The following is a 22,839-nucleotide window of genomic DNA, read 5'->3' on the forward strand; positions in this document are numbered from 1 at the left end:
TTCACACGATGACACACTGACAGTTGACACACATTCCCCCTGCGTGAGTGGTGGCAATGATGCGATACGATCAGTCTGCTTGCCTGCCTGGTTGTCAGGCTTTATGGTTTAGTAATCCATAATGTTTGCTGTTTTTCGTTATTTTTTTTGGAAATTTCTTGGTGTAACCTGAAACATGGTAAAATTGCTGAGACGGTGGACCAACGCCTTAAAATCGCAATGATCGGTGTTGTGAGTACCCAGCATACTTTCTATTTTATTGAACCCATCTATCCATCTAAATGATAAGATTTTTTAACAGACAAACGCGTACACAAATCATAGTTAACATGAAATTTTTGCTGATTAATAATGGAGGTAATCATTCTTTGGAATTTTGTATATTTGACATAGAGGTAATGCCATAACATTTTCCCATGGTCTACATTAGTTTATGGGGTTTTTATACCCTCAACGAATGTATAATGAAACAAGTACATAAGTAAAGTAGAAAGTCGGGCGGGGCCGACTATATCATACCCTAAACCCCCCTACTGAATTAGTAAGCATAGTTTGTGTGGTATCAATGATATAGGTTTGGGCGATAAACCGCATTCCAATATTTAAGAAAATTAAGGGGTATATGTTTATGAGAGTTTTATCATAATCTGAACAGAAATGCCTGATATAAGAAGCTATAGAGTTAGTATGCCACTAATATTGAGTCCATTATTAAACAAGTGAGTAAAGTAGAAAGTTGGGCGGGGCCGACTATATGATACCCTAAACCACCCCTACTGGTTAATAATTAAAAGTATTATGACCAAATATGGGATGCATATATATGGGAGCTATATCTAAATCTGAATCGATTTGCATGATATTTTGCATATTCGGTTGATACCACAGAAGGTTAATAAATGAGTAAGATTAATATTAAAATTTTGCTTTTAGATATAATATTGACTCACAATTTCAATTATCAAGAATGCAATGTAATTGAATATTAAAAGTAGTTTTCTATATTTTTATACCCTCCATCATAGGATGGGGGTATATTAACTTTGTCATTCCGTTTGTAACACATCGAAATATTGCTCTAAGACCCCATAAAGTATATATATTCTGGGTCGTGGTGAAATTCTGAGTCGATCTAAGCATGTCCGTCCGTCCGTCCGTCTGTTGAAATCACGCTAACTTCCGAACGAAACAAGCTATCGACTTGAAACTTTGCACAAGTAGTTGTTATCGATGTAGGTCGGATGGTATTGAAAATGGGCCATATCGGTCCACTTTTACGTATAGCACCCATATAAAGGGGCCCTCAGATTTGGCTTGTGGAGCCTCTAACAGAAGCATGTTTCATCCGATCCGGCTGAAATTTGGTATATGGTGTTGGTATATGGTCTCTAACAACCATGCAAAAATTGGTCCGCATCGGTCCATAATTATATATAGCCCCCATATAAACCGATCTCCAGATTTGGTTTGGTGAGCCTAAAAGAGAAGCAAATTTCATCCGATCCGGCTGAAACTTGGTACATGGTGTTGGTATATGATCTCTAACAACCATGCAAAAATTGGTCCATATCGGTCAATAATTATATATAGCCCCCATATAAACCGATCCCCAGATTTGGCTTGTGGAGCCTCTAAGAGAAGCATATTTCATCCGATCCGACTGAAATTTGGTACATGGTGTTGGTATGTAGTCTCTAACAATCATGCAAAAATTGGTCCGCATCGGTCCATAATTATATATAGCCCCCATATAAACCGATCCCCAGATTTGGCTTGGTGAGCCTCTAAGAGAAACAAATTTCATCCGATCCGGCTGAAATTTGGTACATGATGTTAGTATATGGTCTCTAATGACCATGCCAAAATTGGTCCATTTCGGTCCATAATTATATATAGCCCCCATATAAACCGATCCCCCGATTTGGCTTGCGGAGCCTCTAAAAGAAGCAAATTTCATCCGATCCGGCTGAAATTCGGTACATGGTGTTAGTATATGGTCTCTAACAACCATGCAAAAATGGGTACATCGGTCCATAATTATATATAGCCCCATATAAACCGATCCCCAGATTTGGCTTGCGGAGCCTCAAAGAGAAGCAAATTGCATCCGATCCGGCTGAAATTTTGTACATGATAGTGGTATATGGTCTCTAACAACCATGCAAAAATTGGTCCACATCGGTCCATAATTATATATAGACCCCATATAAACCGATCCCCAGATTTGGCTTGCGAAGCCTCAAAGAGAAGCAAGTTGCATCCGATCCGGCTGAAATTTGGTACATGGTATTGGTATATGGTCTCTAACAACCGTGCAAAAATTGGTCCACATTGGTCCATAATTATATATAGCGCCCATATAAACCGATCCCCAGATTTGTGTTGCGGAGCCTCAAAGAGAAGCAAATTTCATCCAATCCGGTTGTAATTTGGAACATGGTGTTAGTATATGATATTTAACAACCGTGCCAGAATTGGTCCATATCGGTCCATAATTATATATAGCCCCCATATAAAACGTTCTCCAGATTTGACCTCCGGAGCCTCTTGGAGGGGCAAAATTTATCCGATCCGGTTCAAATTAGGAACGTGGTGTTAGTATATGGTCGCTAACAACCATACCAAAATTGGTCCAATCACACAAAAATTGGTCCATATCGGTTCATAATCATGGTTGCCACTAGAGCCAAAATTAATCTTCCAAAATTTTATTTCTATAGAAAATTTTGTCAAAATTTTATTTCTAGAGAAAATTTTGTTAAAATTTTATTCGGTTCATAATAAAATTTTCATCATTGTCAAAATTTTATTTCTATAGAAAGTTTTGTCAAAATTTTATTTCTATAGAAAATTTTGTTAAAATTTTATTCGGTTCATAATCATGGTTGCCACTCGAGCCAAAAATAATCTACCAAGATTTTATTTCTATAGAAAATTTTGTCAAAAGTTTATTTCTATAGAAAATTTTGTTAAAATTTTATTTCTGTAGAAATTTTTGTCAAAATTTTATTTCTATCGAAAATTTTGTCAAAATTTTATTTCTATAGAAAATTTTGTTAAAATTTTTTTCTGTAGGAAATTTTGTCAAAATTTTATGTCTACTTTGTCAAACTGAATTATATACGTATTGGATCGATCTTTTTTGATTTAATATATACCACGTATGGACTTACATACAATTTAGAAGATGGTGTTAGGAGGTTTTAAGATACCTTGCCATCGGCAAGCGTTAGGTTAGGTTAGGTTAAAGTGGCAGCCCGATTAAGATTCAGGCTCACTTAGACTATTCAGTCCATTGTGATACCACATTAACTAAAAGTACCTATTACATATGGGCACTTCTAGTTTTAACCGCTGAACCTTCTTGATTATTTTTCTTTGTTGAACCAACCAGATTGTTCCAAAAACAGTAGCAGACTGCTTAAGTTAACGTTTTCCAGATCCGCCAGTAATCTGAAGCTATATGCTCCTAAAAGTTGCTTGCGCTTTACACAAAATGCAGGACACTCACACAAGAGGTGTTTAATTGATTCTTTTTCCTCCGCATCATGACAGCTCGTACAATAGTCATTATACTTCGCGCCAATAGTTTTTGCAAAATCGCCTATCAGGCAGCGACCCGTTATAGCAGATATCAGGAGTGATATCTGACGTCTCGAGAACATTAGCATATCTAGTGTGCGGTTTAAGTTGAAATGGGGCCATATTTGCTTGGTGTCGTTACAACCCTTGCAATTCTCCCATCGAACATTTGCCATCATAACAGCCTTCTCACGCAGCATGAGCTTGCAGGTAGCTAGGGGCATACCAACAAATTCTAGTTCCCCTGGAATATGTAAGGTAGTCCCTAGCCTTGCCAACTCATCCGCTTCGCAGTTCCCCGGTATGTTCCTATGGCCAGGCACCCATATTAGGTGAATATTGTACTGCTCAGCCATCTCATTGAGAGATTTGCGGCAGTCGATGGCCGTTTTCGAGTTGAGGAACACAGAGTCCAAGGATTTTATTGCAGGTTGACTGTCTGAGTATATATTAATGCCCACATTTTTTGGAACATTACTTCTCAGCCAATTCGCCACCTCTCTTATTGCTAATATTTCAGCCTGAAAAACACTACAGTGATTAGGTAATCTTTTCGCTATTCGAAGTTCCAGATCATTAGAATATACTCCGAACCCCACTTGTCCATCCAATTTGGAGCCATCAGTGTAGAAATCTATATATTCTTTATTCCCCGGGGTCTGTGTGCACCACGCCTCACTGTTGGGGATTAGAGTCTCAAACTTTTTGTCGAAAAGTGGACTCGCCAAAGTGTAATCCACTACGTTAGGCACATCTGGCATTGTTTTGAGGACAGAACTGTGACCGTAACCTTTTTCCGACCACAGCGATAGTTCGCGCAACCGCACAGCCGTTGTTGCAGCTGACTGTTTGGCCAAAATGTCTAAAGGCAATAGATGCAGCACGACATTAAGGGAATTTGTTCCTGTCTTGCTGAATGCGCCTGAAATACACAAACACGCCATACGCTGAACTTTATCTAAACAAGTCGGTTTCTGAAGTGCCGGCCACCAGACTACAACACCATATAGCATTATAGGTCTAACCACTGCCGTGTATAGCCAATGCACAATTTTTGGTTTCAGTCCCCACTTTTTTCCTATTGCCTTTTTGCACGAGTACAAAGCTACAGTTGCCTTTCTCGCCCTTTCTTCAATATTAAGCTTAAAGTTCAGCTTTCTGTCCAAAATAACGCCAAGGTATTTTGCACATTCACCAAAGGGAATTTCAATACCCCCTAAGGAAATAGGCCTAACCGTGGGAGTTTTGCGATCGTTGCAGTACATGACTAATTCTGTCTTTGCAGGATTTACCCCAAGACCATTGTCTTTCGCCCATTTCTCAGTCATCCGGAGGGCCCTCTGAATAATATCTCTGATTGTGGATGGGAATTTTCCCCTGACTGCCAGAGCCACATCATCTGCGTATGCCACCACTTTTATCCTTTCTTTTTCTAGAGTAACCAGAAGGCTATTTATAGCAACATTCCAAAGAAGAGGTGATAGGACTCCTCCTTGGGGAGTGCCTCTGTTCACATACCTTTGTATGTTTGCTTGTCCTAGTGTGGCTGAAATACGTCTCTTCATTAGCAGTTCGTCTAACAGCCTGAGTATACATGGATCAACATTCAGAGTTGTCAGACCATTTAATATCGAGCTCGGATGGACATTATTGAACGCCCCTTCGATGTCTAGAAACGCCACGATTGTGTATTCTTTGACAGATAGTGAGCTTTCAATAAAGCTGACTAGTTCATGTAGTGCGGTCTCAGTAGACCTGCCCTTCGAGTATGCATGCTGTCGTTTCGAGAACAAACTTGAATCGATGCTAGTTCTAAGATAAATATCTATCATCCTCTCCAGAGTCTTAAGTAGGAATGAGGATAAGCTGATTGGTCGGAAATCCTTCGCCCTCGAGTGAGAGGCTTTTCCCGCTTTAGGTATGAAAACGACTTTTGTTTCCCTCCACTTTCCTGGGATATATGCACCCTCAAAAAAAATCGCCTCTTTAACATATGTTCCAAACATATTTTGCAGGAAGCACATATATTATTGGATACTGCCGAAACATTAATATGTTTGTTTTATGTGAACATATTATATGTTTGGAAGCATTTTGAGCCCAAAAATATTATATGCTTGGAAGAATTTTTCCCAAAGACGATTGTGCTCATTCCCTAACATACTCGTTATTTTCACTTCCACGAAATATTTTAATTCTTGGCTCCTTTTTCTGTAATACAAATAATGTTGAAGAAATTATTCACTTTTATAATTTTTTTAAATTTTACCTTTCGCCTGCACGGAGAATCGAACCGAGTACCATACAGTTTGTAAGCCAACACACTATCCACTGGGCTACGTAGCTGTTATGGTCACCAGCAGATAATTATCGTTATAAGTTACATTTATATAGCATAGTTTGCAGCGCCCACGAGCCCATGCAAACATAACATTATTTAACAGAAACATACATTTGTTTGCCACGTGGAGCAGTGGCTAGCATGTCTGCCTTGCGTGCAAAGGGTCGTGGGTTCAATCCCTGCTCCGACCGAACACTTTTTTTTTTTTTTTTAATTTACACATTTATATTTATACTATATTAAATTTTTATAATAAAACTTCGAAATGTGGGTTATTAAAGATTTATAGTCATTAACAGTGCTTGATATAAACGAAATTGACTGATTTTTGGATAAAATATTATTTTTTATTGCAAAAATAACAATTTTGTAACAAAAAACTGTTTTTGGTACAAAACTTTAAAATTTGGAAGGAATTCAAAAACTAACAAAAGAAGAACGTGGAGTCGAGTATAAACATACATAAATAATTTTATAATATAAATATAAATTTATTTAGGCGTGAGCAGTTTTTTACTAGCATTTAACACCATCGGTCTAAAATGCCTTTTATTTTTATACCCTTCACCACTACTGTGGTACAGGGTATAATAAGTTTGTGCATTTGTATGTAACGCCAAGAAGGAGTAATCATAGACCAACCTTTTAGTATACGGATCGGCTTAGAATTAAATTCTGAGTCGATTTAGCGATGTCCGTCTGTCTGTCTGTCCGTCTGTCTGTCCGTCTGTCTGTCTGTCTGTCTGTCTGTCTGTTGATGTATTTTTGTGTGCAAAGTACAGCTCGCAGTTTTAGTCCGATTGTGCTAAAATTTGGTATAGGGTCCTGTTTCGGCTCAAAGACGATCCCTATTGATTTTGGAAAAAATCGGTTCAGATTTAGATATAGCTGCCATATATATTTTTCACCGATCTGGTCATAATTGGCGTGTATATCAACCTATCTTCCTCAAATTCTGTACATCCGAATATTTTATGAGTCTCGAAAAACTTGCAAAATATCAGCAAAATCGGTTCAGATTTCGATATAGCTCCCATATATAGCTTTCGCCCGATTTACACTCATTTGCCCACAGAGGCCAATTTTTTGCGCCGATTTAGTTGAAATTTTGCATAGAGAGTAGAATTAGCGTTGTAACTATGCGTGCCAAATTTGCTTGAAATCGGTTCAGATTTGGATATATCTCCCATATAAAGCTTTCGCCCGATTTACACTCATATGACCACAGAGGCCAATTTTTAACTCCGATTTAGTTGAAATTTCGCACAGGGAGTAGAATTGGCATTGTAGCTATGCGTGCCAAATTTGGTTGAAATCGGTTCAGATTTGGATATATCTCCCATATATAGCTTTCGCCCGATTTACACTCATATGACCACAGAGGCCAATTTTTTGCTCCGATTTAGTTGAAATTTTGCACATGGAGTAGAATTAGCATTGTAGCTATGCGTGCCAAATTTGGTTGAAATCGGTTCAGATTTAGATATATCTCCCATATATAGCTTTCGCCCGATTTACACTCATATGACCACAGAGGCCAATTTTTAACTCCGATTTAGTTGAAATTTTGAGAGTATAATTAGCATTGTTGCTATGCGTGCCAAATTTGGTTGAAATCGGTTCAGATTTAGATATAGCTCCCATATATATGTTTTTCTGATTTCGACAAAAATGGTCAAAATACCAACAATTTCCTTGTAAAATCGCCACTGCTTAGTCGCAAAGTTGTAAAAATGACTCTAATTTTCCTAAACTTCTAATACATATATATCGAGCGATAAATCATAAATAAACTTTTGCAAAGTTTCCTTAAAATTGCTTCAGATTTAAATGTTTCCCATATTTATACCCTTCACCACTACTGTGGTACAGGGTATAATAAGTTTGTGCATTTGTATGTAACGCCAAGAAGGAGTAATCATAGACCAACCTTTTAGTATACGGATCGGCTTAGAATTAAATTCTGAGTCGATTTAGCGATGTCCGTCTGTCTGTCTGTCCGTCTGTCTGTCCGTCTGTCTGTCCGTCTGTCTGTCTGTCTGTCTGTCTGTCTGTTGATGTATTTTTGTGTGCAAAGTACAGCTCGCAGTTTTAGTCCGATTGTCCTAAAATTTGGTATAGGGTCCTGTTTCGGCTCAAAGACGATCCCTATTGATTTTGGAAAAAATCGGTTCAGATTTAGATATAGCTGCCATATATATTTTTCACCGATCTGGTCATAATTGACGTGTATATCAACCTATCTTCCTCAAATTCTGTACATCCGAATATTTTATGAGTCTCGAAAAACTTGCAAAATATCAGCAAAATCGGTTCAGATTTCGATATAGCTCCCATATATAGCTTTCGCCCGATTTACACTCATTTGCCCACAGAGGCCAATTTTTTGCGCCGATTTAGTTGAAATTTTGCATAGAGAGTAGAATTAGCGTTGTAACTATGCGTGCCAAATTTGCTTGAAATCGGTTCAGATTTGGATATATCTCCCATATAAAGCTTTCGCCCGATTTACACTCATATGACCACAGAGGCCAATTTTTAACTCCGATTTAGTTGAAATTTCGCACAGGGAGTAGAATTGGCATTGTAGCTATGCGTGCCAAATTTGGTTGAAATCGGTTCAGATTTAGATATAGCTCCCATATATATGTTTTTCTGATTTCGACAAAAATGGTCAAAATACCAACATTTTCCTTATAAAATCGCTACTGCTTAGTCGAAAAGTTGTAAAAATGACTCTAATTTTCTTAAACTTCTAATACATATATATCGAGCGATAAATCATAAATAAACTTTTCGAAGTTTCCTTAAAATTGCTTCAGATTTAAACGTTTCCCATATTTATACCCTTCACCACTACTGTGGTACAGGGTATAATAAGTTTGTGCATTTGTATGTAACGCCAAGAAGGAGTAATCATAGACCAACCTTTTAGTATACGGATCGGCTTAGAATTAAATTCTGAGTCGATTTAGCGATGTCCGTCTGTCTGTCTGTCCGTCTGTCTGTCCGTCTGTCTGTCCGTCTGTCTGTCTGTCTGTCTGTCTGTCTGTCTGTTGATGTATTTTTGTGTGCAAAGTACAGCTCGCAGTTTTAGTCCGATTGTCCTAAAATTTGGTATAGGGTCCTGTTTCGGCTCAAAGACGATCCCTATTGATTTTGGAAAAAATCGGTTCAGATTTAGATATAGCTGCCATATATATTTTTCACCGATCTGGTCATAATTGACGTGTATATCAACCTATCTTCCTCAAATTCTGTACATCCGAATATTTTATGAGTCTCGAAAAACTTGCAAAATATCAGCAAAATCGGTTCAGATTTCGATATAGCTCCCATATATAGCTTTCGCCCGATTTACACTCATTTGCCCACAGAGGCCAATTTTTTGCGCCGATTTAGTTGAAATTTTGCATAGAGAGTAGAATTAGCGTTGTAACTATGCGTGCCAAATTTGCTTGAAATCGGTTCAGATTTGGATATATCTCCCATATAAAGCTTTCGCCCGATTTACACTCATATGACCACAGAGGCCAATTTTTAACTCCGATTTAGTTGAAATTTCGCACAGGGAGTAGAATTGGCATTGTAGCTATGCGTGCCAAATTTGGTTGAAATCGGTTCAGATTTAGATATAGCTCCCATATATATGTTTTTCTGATTTCGACAAAAATGGTCAAAATACCAACATTTTCCTTATAAAATCGCTACTGCTTAGTCGAAAAGTTGTAAAAATGACTCTAATTTTCTTAAACTTCTAATACATATATATCGAGCGATAAATCATAAATAAACTTTTCGAAGTTTCCTTAAAATTGCTTCAGATTTAAACGTTTCCCATATTTTTTTACTAACATTGTGTTCCACCCTAGTGCATTATCCGACTTAAATTTTGAGTCTATAGATTTTGTAGAAGTCTATCAAATTCTTCCAGTTCGAGTGATATTTAAATGTATGTATTTGGGACAAACCTTTATATATAGCCCCCAACACATTTGACGGATGTGATATGGTATCGAAAATTTAGATCTACAAAGTGGTGCAGGGTATAATATAGTCGGCCCCGCCCGACTTTAGACTTTCCTTACTGGTTTTTTACTAACATTGTGTTCCACCCTAGTGCATTATCCGACTTAAATTTTGAGTCTATAGATTTTGTAGAAGTCTATCAAATTCTTCCAGTTCGAGTGATATTTAAATGTATGTATTTGGGACAAACCTTTATATATAGCCCCCAACACATTTGACGGATGTGATATGGTATCGAAAATTTAGATCTACAAAGTGGTGCAGGGTATAATATAGTCGGCCCCGCCCGACTTTAGACTTTCCTTACTGGTTTTTTAATAATTCATTTTAAAGAAAATAAAATTTTTAAATTGTATTAGCTGCAAAACTCGAACTTAATGCCCGCTTTTATATTTGAAGGTGTCCGTCAACTCCTCTTGGACTACTTATTAATAAAGAGGAACTAAACTTTGTTTTTATACATTTTACTGTGTAATTTTTCACTATTTCCTCCTCATTTCATTTTACTGTCCCAACTCTAAAAAGAGTATAGTGCCCTTTCGTTATTTTTATGAAGACCCCTCATTTCTTTTAACGAACCAAGAAAAAAATTGTGCCCATAATTCCAAAATGATAAACAAAACACATGTCCACACATACAGAAAATGCTGCTCTCAAGGCGAAAACACCGGCTTTTTTTCAAATGTCTATTCTCTTTGTTTAAGTTCGAGTAAAGATTAATTGGACTTAATAGTGTTCGTTAGAATTTGTATACTACTTTTTGGTACATCCCTGCCAGAGTAGAAATGTCATAATTTGAATATTAATTTATCTTGTCCAAAGCCCCGCCTTCCGCCATCTTGGTTGAGAGCATCTCTCACTTTACTTGTTATCGATAAGCCAATTGGTGCGGTTGCAAATTTATCCATATCGTTGGAAATTATAGGTAATATTAGCTCCGTTCGAGAACACGATAATTTTTGATAATTGTTACAAATTTTTACTGGAAGTCGTTCGTTTACACCAAAACGCCACCAAAAGAGAGCCGGAGAGAGACTACATTTGACAGTTATGAGATAGAGAAATTGCAAGTTTTTGCTAGAGATTTTTTCCCCAGTAAAATCTTGCAAACCATAGCATACGTTGCCAGCTGGTTATTGAAAACAAACAAAGTACCAATACAATGTACATGTTCGGCAACTACGATTGGAAGTTAAATATACATGATTCGTTTTTTGTTTTCAATGTTTTAGCAGCTGAAATTTTCAATGTGCAAATAGTTACTGGATACCGTTCGTGTACTTTTCAGCAATTTTAAGCAAAGAGTGTAAAATATACTCTTACTCTCTTGCTAGTTTTTACTGGATATTTTTTACTGGAAAAGTACGCGAACAGACCTATTGTTTACCATTAATTATAATAGAAAACACCTTAATAAAACCTTCTGCTCTTGTTATATATTGAAAATATTAAACTATCGTGTTTTTATTTTTCCCTATATTTCCATACTTTTCGCATTCGGCGAACATTTTGATCCATTCGTACCGGATAATTGGACTTCGGAGTGGAAGAATTGGTTTAACCGGTGTTTTTCTTGGTTTTTGTTATAGACACAGTCCACCTGACCTGGTCATCAATTTCACCTTAAACTCAAACCAATCAGTTCATCATCCTCAACATCTGTTTCATCGTTTTATAAGGTAAGTGCAGTGCATTTTCCCTTATAAAGTGAGTTCGCGGTCGGTGCAACAACAAATATAGTGGTCGTCCGTCCATTTAAAGAAAAAAAAAGGTTGTTTTACAACGCTACGCGATCGGTTTTTATTATAAATATTCCTAAAAGTGGTGTACAAGTTCAGTGATATCAGTGAATATTAGTGTTTTTTTTATTTAAAGTGGTTTATTTGCCTTTATTTGCGTGAAAATATCGTTTTTCATTGTTTTTAAGTAAATTTTCATTTGCCGACGGCAAAACGCATTCAAGGTTTTTGTTTTTGTATTTCCATTTTGACGTCTGTGCAAATAATTTCGGAGAGAAATAACTTAAAGTACATATTTTCACCACTTTCGTACACTAATATTCACTATACACATATATCACTCTCTTTGTTTCGTATATTCACCACTTTTTCGCGTTTTCTGTGCTGAAATTTCATTTATTAATTATTGTTTCGTTCATTTGCATACATTTGAGAACATACAAAAGCTTTTATTTTGTTTTGTTCTCATCAGTGTTGCGCTCTTAGTCGATTGCTATAGTATAGTGACTAATCGGGCACATCTCGTACTATCGTGTTATCGGATATCGATCATCATTTGAATTCTTAAGGGGGCTATACACTACGTGTAATTCCCACATTAGAATTCAAGTTGAATTCAAAGGTTTGAATATTTCCCGGTTGGAATCGGGGCTTGAATTAAAACTCGGTATATTTTGAAACTTTTACGCTCTCACACTGAGAGAAATTATTCGATCATTCAAATATTTGGTAAATTTTGAATATTTATTGGACAGGTATTTATTATTATTGATTTATTTATACCTTTGTTTATTATTATTATTATTATAATTTTTCTTGTGTCAAGCGTTCGGGGGTAATATTTTGTGCACCCTACATTCAGTATTTTCGGTTTCTGCGAACGTTTGATCTTTTGTCGGATTTTCGCGAGTTGTGGACTCGAATTAATCTTTGTAACTCGAGTTACTTTTGCGTATTTTGCTATTTTTATTGAACGGAACCTTGTCTGAGTTTGGTAATTTTATTGGCCGTTGCTTCTTGGCTATATTGTAATTTCGTGTTTGGTTACATTCTTCAATTTGGTAGTTGAACGTAAAGTTAGAATGTCTGTATCTCCCTTTGATCGCTTTATTCGCGTTTCGGACGCTCTTATTAAATTCCACGCCCATTTTAATGCCATGAAAGATGAGGAGTTAGACGTCTATAGCCTCGAGATTCGAAGTGAGGAATTGGGGAAGTTGTGGACAAAGGTTCAGGATTGCTTTGAGGAATGCGTGGCTAGTTTACAGGGTGCCGGAACAACGCAAACGAGCGATATTGAATCGGTGGACGGGAAATATGACGCGTCCCATCAGGCTTATATGAATTGTTTGTCCGCGATAAATCGAAAATTGGGCCAGTTTCGTCGGTCACGTAGATCATCGATCACTTCGTCTGCGTCTTCGGTCGTTGCAGCATCGAGACGGAGTATCGGGTCTCATAAATCGACTCAAGGATCCGAAGCGATTTGGGCTAATAACGCGACTACTTCGATACCGGCTGATCGGGATGGGCAGTCGCTGCCTAATGGCAAAGCCGGGTTTAGGGGTGAAGTGGCCGTTAGTGGCCCTCCACTTTGTGATATGGTTCACAATTTGGCGTTGCCACCGTGCGATACGGATGTATTTGAGGGCAATTTTCTAGACTGGCCTACATTCCGGGATTTGTTTCAAGCAGTTTATGTTAACAATTCAAGATTAACGGACGTCGAGCGTTTGTGTCATCTTGTGCGGAAGACCAGTGGCGAAGCTAGGGAAATTGTCTCGAAGTTTCCGCTGACACATCGAAGTTTTGCCCTCGCGTGGAAGGCCCTCGTTGATGCATACGACAATAAGCGGGTTCTAGTTCACAATCAACTTAAGTCTCTCTTTGCAATTTCGGCAGTATCGGTAGAGACAAGTGCGGGTTTGAAATCGATTCAACGTGGAATCAATGGCTGTCTTTCGGCATTGAATACGTACGAAGTTTCGACCGATAATTGGGACCAGATACTCGTTTTTATTTGCCTTCAACGTTTGCCGCGGCTCACACAGACTCTTTGGGAGCAGAGTGTTAGGGACAAATCAGCCCTTTCGTCGTGGGCGGATTTAGACGCTTTTTTGTCCGAAAGGGTTCGTACGTTGATGTGTTTGCATGATTTGCGGGAAGACACGTCTTCGAAGCGTTCTCAGGAAAAGAAGGTAAAAGCGCATTTTACCAATGCGTCTTCTTCTAAATCGTCGCGTGCTTCGTCGGAATCTAAGTGCGTTATTTGTCCTAAACATAATCATAGACTTTCGGCTTGCGTTAAATTTGGTAAACTCTCGGTATCGGAACGTTACATAGTGGTAAAACGTAACCGGTTGTGCTTGAATTGCTTAATGAAAGGTCATGAGATGAAGGATTGTCCAAGACAATATTCGTGTGCAAAATGTAATTCGAGACATCATTCGCTATTGCATCGCGATTCTACGCCGTCTAATAGCGCGACTTCGGCGACGGGTTCGACCAACACCTTGTCGAGTTCAGCGGCTAGTTTTCAACCGAGAACTATGCCTTCGGTTGATCAGCCGCAACCTTCTACCTCGTCGGCGTGCCTACCTCGCCAGGCATTTCATACGACGCAAAATAGGGCCGTGCTTTTGGGAACTGCGATGATTAATATCATGCACGATGGGGTTTCATATCCGGCACGCGCTTTGATTGACCCCGCTTCAGAATCTTCGTTTCTGACGGAACGCTTTCGAAATCGGGTGAAACTACCGGTTCACGCGGCTAATGTTACAATTTCGGGGGTAAATAGCGCAATTTCGGCCAAATCGAGTAAAATGTGTAATTTGAAAATCGGATCTCCACTCAACGCGTCGGTTTGTTGGAAACTATGGCTATAGTGCTCCAATCTATATCCGGGAATTTACCTTCCTTTACGGTGTCGCAGGAAGTTTTGTCTCAGATTCCGGATATTCGCTTAGCTGATCCGAATCTTTTCGTGTCGAGACCGGTCGATATTCTACTAGGCGCTGACTTGTACCCGAGAATACTATTAGAAGGTTGCCGGCAGATTGCGGCTCAATCATTGATAGCACAGAACAGTGTTTTCGGCTGGCTAGTAACGGGTCCGATTTCTACATCGCAAATTCAAACATTTACTACGACTATAGCGGTTGATGAAGAGGAAAATTTAGATAGAACGCTTTTACGGTTTTGGGAGTTGGAGGAAACACCACGTAAAGGGGTTTTGTCCCCCTCCGATAAGTTCTGTGAGGAAAATTACGTTCGGACAACGCGCAGAGATTCGGAAGGTAGATATATAGTTACACTTCCGCTAAAGGAAGAGCTCGGTCCTCGTGGATATTTGGGTGAGTCCCGAACAACTGCTTTGAGGCAATTTTATCGTAATGAATCGTCATTATCGAAAAGGCCGGACGTGAAATCAGTTTATGATAGTGTTGTTAAAGAATATTTGCATTTGGATCACATGAGGCCAGTATCCGCCATTTCTGCAAGTGATACACTTTCGTGTTATCTTCCACATCATCCTGTCATTAACCTCGAGAAGAAGACTTCCAAACTTCGCGTCGTATTTAATGCGTCTAATAAAACGTCCAACGGGAGTAGTCTTAACGATATCCTTCACGTAGGTCCCACTTTGCAGCAGGACTTAGTCCTTCTTATTGTGCGATGGCGACTATTTAAATACGTGTTCAACTGCGATATTACACATATGTATAGGCAGATTCGAGTGGACTCTTCTCATGCTCCGTTGCAGAGAATTGTTTTTAGGGATTCTCCGACAAGGACAGTCCAGGACTATGAACTACAAACGGTGACCTTCGGTGTAAACTGTGCACCATATCTCGCGATACGGACACTGTTACAGTTAGCTGAAGACACTGAGGAGGAGTTTCCACTCGCGGCCGATATATTACGTAAATGTATGTACGTTGATGACGTTTTGACCGGAACTCATGACCTTGAAACTGCGATAATGGCTCGGGATCAATTAATCGCGGCGCTTGCGACGGCTAAATTTGAACTGCGGAAATGGACATCGAATTATAGAGAAATTTTAGATTCACTACCGCCGGAATATTTGGTTGATGCTCAATTGCTGGCATTTGTCGAGGCTAGCAATTCGAAACCATTGGGTGTGAGATGGAATGCTCAATTGGATGCATTCTACTTCGCGGTCGAGCCTATAGCAAAAAGGTGTGGATACACTAAACGGGAAGTGTTGTCGGCTATCGCGAAATTATTCGACCCTGTCGGTTGGTTAGGTCCAGTGATAATTGTGGCAAAGATTATCATGCAGAAGGTTTGGCTTGATCGCGTCGGCTGGGATGAAATACTGCCTTCGGCAACGGCATCCGAGTGGGAAAAATTTGTAGATAGTTATCCGGATGTCAATTCGATAAATATTCCTCGGTGGATTCGTTACACACCGTGCACTTCGGCCGAGCTTCACGTATTTTCAGATGCCTCGGTTAAGGCATACGCGGGGGTAGTATATATTCGAGTTTTGGCCCCAAATGGCGAGATTGTCGTTAATTTGCTATCGTGCAAGACGAAAGTTGCTCCGTTGAAATCGGTTTCTTTGCCTCGTTTGGAGCTTTGCGGCGCTGTTTTAGCGTCCGAACTCGCAAGAACGGTCATTCGAGAAATCGGTATTGATTTTGGTCGAATTTATTGTTGGACGGATTCGACTATTGTACTAGCCTGGTTAAAGAAAACGCCTTCGGCTTGGACAACATTTGTCGCGAATAGGGTATGTCGCATTCAGGAGAACGTCGGTGGTACGAATTGGTATCATGTGAGGTCGGAGGATAATCCTGCTGATCTTGGCAGCCGCGGTGTGTCCCCTTCGGATTTGGCCGCCTCTCGACTTTGGTGGCATGGGCCTCAGTGGCTATCGTGTAGTCAATCGGAATGGCCGGTTCGTGACACTTCGTCTTTTGACACCGACGTAGAAATTCGGTCTGTGAAGGCACATGCTTCTTTCGTTAATTCATACGAGGATGTTCTCGATAGATTTTCTTCTCTGGATAGAGCGCTGCGTGTTATCTCATATGTTATGAGATTCTTTTATCGGACGCATCCCGCTCATAGGCGTGATTGTAGCTATGCGGATCACAGTTTATCATCGTCTGAGATTAGGGCAACTAAAAGTCGCTTGATAGTGCTTGCTCAAAAAATGAATTATGGTAATGAATATAAGGACTTGATGGATAGGTCTTCGTTAGGTACTGGCAGTTCACTTGTTTCTTTGAACCCGTTCCTTGATGAAATGGGTGTAATGCGGATGTATGGTCGTTTGAGCCGCTCGCCTATTCTTTCGTATTCGGAGCGGCACCCTATAATTTTGCCCTACAGCTGTCGATTCACGAAGCTTTTGGTGGAATTTGTTCATTTGATTTCCATTCATGGAGGAAATCAGTTGATGTTGCGTATTCTTCGTATAGAATACTGGATACCTCGGGTGAGGAATCTTATTCGTTCGGTTATACATAGGTGTAAACCATGTCTTTTGGAGAGGAAACGGGTTTGTAGTCAGGTGATGGCTCCTCTTCCTCCGGAAAGAACTGTTCTCGACAGACCTTTTACTACGACTGGCGTAGACTATGCAGGCCCCTTTGAGGTGAAGTCGTTCACCGGACGTTATTGTCGCATAACTAAAGGTTATGTGTGCGTTTTCGTGTGTTTTGCTACTAGGGCGATTCATTTGGAAGCGGTTTCCGACTTGTCGACTGCCGGCTTTCTTGCGGCATTTCATAGGTTTGTTGCTCGTCGGGGTTGTCCTGCGACCATTTTCTCGGACAATGGGACAAATTTTGTCGGTGCGTCGCGTGAGCTTGAACGAAATTTCCGGGATGTAATTAGGGGAAGCAGTGATGTCGTGTCCTCTAAGTTTGCACACCAGGGCCTATCGTGGCGATTTATCCCAGCTGGTGCGCCTCATATGGGAGGCCTTTGGGAAGCTGGGGTGAAGAGTTTTAAGTTGCATTTCAGAAGGCAAATAGGGAATGTTCGTTTCACGTTTGAAGAGTTTTCGACGGTGTTGGCTCGTATTGAGGCTTGTTTGAATTCAAGACCTCTTTGTCCCCAATCGGATAACCCGCAGGAGCTTGACGCTTTGACACCGGGTCATTTTCTTATAGGTGCCCCTCTACTCGCCCCTGCTGAGCCAGTTATAACCGAACAGCCTCTTTCGTTGGTGAATCGGTTTCGTAAGGTACAGGCTCTTGCACAACAGTTTTGTGTACGTTGGAAAGAGGAATATTTGAAGAATCTGCATATGAGATATAAGTGGAAATTTCCTCAGCGCGATGTTATGGTAAATGACCTAGTCGTTATTCGTCATGAACAGCTTCCACCAACTTCTTGGAAATTAGGTCGAGTCGTGTCGGTTCACCCGGGCGTAGATGGTCACATTCGGGTCGCGGATATACGTACGGAGAATGGCGTTGTAAGACGACCTATAGCTAAGTTGGTCTCATTGACCGACACTTCGGCGAACTCTTTGTAATTCGTATATTTTCTCGCAGTATCATGGAAAATACCTCGTGCTTCGCTGACGACTTGGAAAATTTCGAGGTTATTATGGATCAATCGGATGATGATACTGCGTGCCCCCTTGATATGTCGGCGGTCGAACGGGCATTGTTGGAGGAGCCGATGGCGATACCGTCGCCTGCCATTCCGGAGGTTCAGCTATCGCCCCAAGAAATTGAGAGTCCACCTCCGGTAGTTGTGGATGAGCCCGTGGTGGCGCCTGCTGTAGTAGAGGCTACTGATGTTGGTCGAACTCCTGCTCCATTGGTTTGCAGGGTTTGTGGAGGTCGTCACGCATTGCGGCGGTGTCGGAAGTTCCTCTCTCTTTCGATTGAGAAGAGGATACGTATGGTGGTACGACATCGCTATTGCTACAGATGTCTAGCACAGACCCACCAGTCGAAGGATTGTCCTAGCCGGCGTAGGTGCCCCAGTTGCTCCGGGGACCACAATGTTTTGTTACACGCTGCGGCTGTGGCGCCTCGAATTGAACATGGGAGCTCGAGGTCTGCTCAGCGGATTCGTAGTGGGAGCCATACGAATCGTCCGTCCGATCTTGCTGTGGCACGGTCATATTCCGATTTTGGCGGCGTCGGAGTTCTGCCTCTGCAGAATGTCGTTACTCTGGCGCCCAGCCTCGTAGTCCGCGTGTCCCCCCATGGTGTGTCCGTTCCGGTCCGTGCAGTAATCGACAACTGCGCGCGCCAAAGCCAAATCTGTCGTTCTATGGTCGAGAACTTAGGGCTACCGGTTACAAATATTGAGGGGGTCCAATTTTGCCGGTTGACAGTATCGTCCGCTTATGATCCAGAGCAGCGACTGACGTTTACTGCTCGTGTGCACGATCTAGGTCGTGTGTTGACCCCCGCCGAAGCCGTGCCAGAACGGATCAAGGAATCCTTTTTGGGATTACCTTTGGCAGATCCGCAATTTTACCGAGTGGGACGGGTTGCGATCGTTTTTGGTCCTGAGGTGTATGGGCGAATCATAACACATAGGGTGTATACGTCGCCCGGTCTCCCGGTGGCTCATTATACAATCTTCGGTTGGGTTCTGTCCGGGTTGTGTAACTGCTAGGGTAAATGCGCGAGAGCCCCCCTTTTGGGTTCTAACGGCCCCCTTTTGGCCATCGTTTTATTGTATCTCTTCGCGAGAGCCCCCTTTTTGGGGTTCTAACGGGTCCCCTTTTGACCCATCGATATATTGTCGCGAGAGCCCCCCTTTTGGGTTCTACCAGGTCCCCTTCTGACCTTACGTAATTATTTTTATTAGTTTTTTTTGTAATCTAGTCTTAGGTTGAATTTGGAAAGATAAATGAATTAATAAATTGGATTTATGGTAAATGAACTGAAGGAAACTCACTTTGCACTGCACTTAGCCTCATTTTGTATTTTAAGTTTAGTTTTAGTTACAACATACCTTGATGTTGCAAGGCGGCCGGCAATGTTTAAGTTCGAGTAAAGATTAATTGGACTTAATAGTGTTCGTTAGAATTTGTATACTACTTTTTGGTACATCCCTGCCAGAGTAGAAATGTCATAATTTGAATATTAATTTATCTTGTCAAAAGCCCCGCCTTCCGCCATCTTGGTTGAGAGCATCTCTCACTTTACTTGTTATCGATAAGCCAATTGGTGCGGTTGCAAATTTATCCATATCGTTGGAAATTATAGGTAATATTGTTTACCATTAATTATAATAGAAAACACCTTAATAAAACCTTCTGCTCTTGTTATATATTGAAAATATTAAACTATCGTGTTTTTATTTTTCCCTATATTTCCATACTTTTCGCATTCGGCGAACACTCTTGGTTCCGAATGTCCATTCTCTTTATTCAAATTAAATAATATTTAAAGTTAAGCATATCAAATGTTTGGCCTTATCATAAAACAGTTTTCTGAAACAACATACAAGCGGTTTCACAGAAATTGTTCTCTTTTGATTCTTTCGCTGTGTTATGTTGATATCTTTTGTCAACTCTCCCGGTTTCCATCTCTATTTCTTTCTCTATACTCTCTCTGTCGCTTTGAATAAAATATCACAACATATGTATGTTTAGTCGAAATTTGTAAATTTATACATGTTTGCATTCACACATATGATTTTTATGAAACATTCATGCCCCAAACATAATATATTCTAACATATTAACATAGATGTCCCAAACATTTAGTGTTAGTTTAGGAACATTACATGTTTGCACTTAAATATATTGTGTTTTAAAATTGTGCCCGAAACACATTTTGTTTATATCGGAACATATGAAAAACATATTTTTCTAAGAGTGTGATAAGTTGATACATCCTTTATATATCACCGACAACCAGGGGATAATTTTGTCAGTTACAGCTTGTAACTCCGCCGGAGTAATTCCATCAGGTCCAGGGGATTTGAATGGTCCAAAGCTATTTAGCGCCCATCTTATTCTAGTTTCCGATACAATTTCCTCGACAGGAAACGACCGCTGAGCAACTGTGGCACCGCCAGTACATGGTTCAACCGTCTGATTTCCAGGAAAATGTGTGTCCAATAGTACCTCCAGCGTCTCCTTACTGGACGTTGTCCAATTGCCCTCCGATGTTTTAATGAAACCTGGAGCGGAGTTGGTGGATGCTAGAACCTTCCGTAGTCTGGAAGCCTCGGACGTATTCTCAATACTGCTGCAGTAAGCATTCCAAGAGTTATGCTGAGCCTTTCTCAGTTCTCGCTTGTATCCTCTCAGATTCTTCTTGTAAGCGTCCCAGTCCTCAGGGGCTCTGGTGGACTTTGCCTTGTTAAAGAGCTTCCTGCAGGATTTCCTCATATTACTTAATTCCGTAGACCACCATGGTGGTCGATGTTTCCCCCTTGGCTTTCCTCTAGGGCATGCAGCTTTCAGTGAGATGTTGAAGGCCTTAGTAATCCGCTCCACTGCGTGTTCGATATCTTGCACATTTCTCATATTTGTCTCTGTTATTTCCGGTATCATCATATTGAACGATTCCCTATACCTATTCCAGTCAGCTTTCCTAACATTTGGCGGAAATATGATCTTGGTGATATGAACATCAAATTTGAAACTGATGTAGCGATGATCTGAGAAGCTGTGTTCACTTAAAACCTGCCACTCAGATATCATTTCATTTAGTTCTTGCGAGGCCAAGGTGATGTCCAAAACCTCTTGCCTGTTTTTAGTGACAAAGGTTGGGACATCTCCCTTGTTGCAAACTACCAGATTAGTACGCAAAATAAACTCTATTAGCGACTCTCCCCTTGCATTAGTATCACTACTTCCCCATATACTATGATGTGCATTCGCATCGCATCCCATAATGAGTTTCGCCTTTGTTTTCAGTGACTCCTCCACTAAGGTCTTAACGGCATATGGAGGCATCTCCCTGTCATGTCCCATGTAGACCGAAGATACCCAATATTTGCATTTGGCTATTTCTAAACTTGCTACGACAGTGTCTGTATTGCACATTGAGGGAAGCAGAAACAAATTGAGCTCGTTTTTAGCAATTATACAGGCTCGATTTACATCATTACCAGTATACTGCAATAGTTTGAACCCCGGAGTACTTAATTCACATATTTTGTTTTTGTAAACATATGGTTCTTGAATAAGAACTATATCTATGTCCCCTTTCATCAGGAGAACTTTTAAGGCAGCACATGCAGCCTTACAATGATGAAGATTTATCTGGAGGATCCGTAGGACCATCGAGATTTTCAACAACCGTCACATCAGCCGCTTCGATCGAGTCATCAAGAATGTCCTCTTCAGAGATATCGGTGACTCTCGCAATAACCATAGGTTCGACTTTGGTGAGTTCTGAGGCAATAGAAGCCTCCTCACGCATACGGTATCTATCCATGTCTTCAACTTTGGTATCTCCCTCGACTTCGCAAGAGGATCCGCTTACTTCTGATTCAGACAGAGGCTTGTCCATTTCTGAATCCTTTAGCTGATCGTTTTTATACACCTTCATTTGGATATAATGAAAGCCATAACATACACGGCCCTGGGACTTTGCCAGATGTGGCAAAGATTGAGTGTTCAATATAAACACTGCATGCCGTCTTGGTCCATCCACTTCATCCAAACGGCCAACCTTCCAATCAGCTGTTGGAAGATCTGGATTGCATCGTTTCAGTCTATTTAAAATAGATTCAGGGTCAGAAGGGTTTGCAGGTATCCAGGCATGTGCTCTAGGTCTAGCCGGTATGTCTTTCTTCTCGACTAACTCTAGAGCAGCTCCTTCCCAAACTTCACCAATTAGTATCAGAGCAGCTTTAAAACATTCTATAGACCTCTGGTCCTCAAATGCGACTAGCTTAAATCGTCCTTGATACCAACCAGCCTCTTGGTGTCGAGGATCTGGGCCGGGAAACTTTTCCAGTACCTGTGAGTAGACGACAGATAGAGCATTCTCAATTTCCCCCCATTTTTGCTTTGGAACCATACCGTCCAATGCTCCTTTATTAATGATAGCCATCACAAGGCTATCTTTAGCAACTGAGGCAAACGATCTTTGATCCCTTTTGGAGGATGGCAGCTCATCCGGCGATCGTTCCCTTTTTCCAGTCTCAAGAATTCCTTGAGCCCATTTTAAGGAA

The 22,839-nt window shown here is 40.4% G+C and overlaps 1 protein-coding gene across 1 annotated transcript; it reads left to right on the top strand.

The window, feature by feature from the left end:
• The first annotated feature begins 10,830 nt into the window (after positions 1 to 10,830).
• On the top strand, positions 10,831 to 19,990 carry LOC142239086 (uncharacterized). Its single transcript, XM_075310848.1, has 3 exons — positions 10,831 to 10,877; positions 11,542 to 11,631; positions 18,231 to 19,990. Exon 3 carries the CDS (start codon positions 18,235 to 18,237, stop codon positions 19,312 to 19,314), a length of 1,080 nt encoding a protein of 359 aa, XP_075166963.1. The 5' UTR covers positions 10,831 to 10,877; positions 11,542 to 11,631; positions 18,231 to 18,234; the 3' UTR covers positions 19,315 to 19,990.
• Positions 19,991 to 22,839: the final 2,849 nt, after the last annotated feature.

Source organism: Haematobia irritans, chromosome 5 (genome assembly GCF_050003625.1).
Source record: "Haematobia irritans isolate KBUSLIRL chromosome 5, ASM5000362v1, whole genome shotgun sequence".
NCBI classification, from domain to species: Eukaryota; Metazoa; Arthropoda; class Insecta; order Diptera; family Muscidae; genus Haematobia; species Haematobia irritans.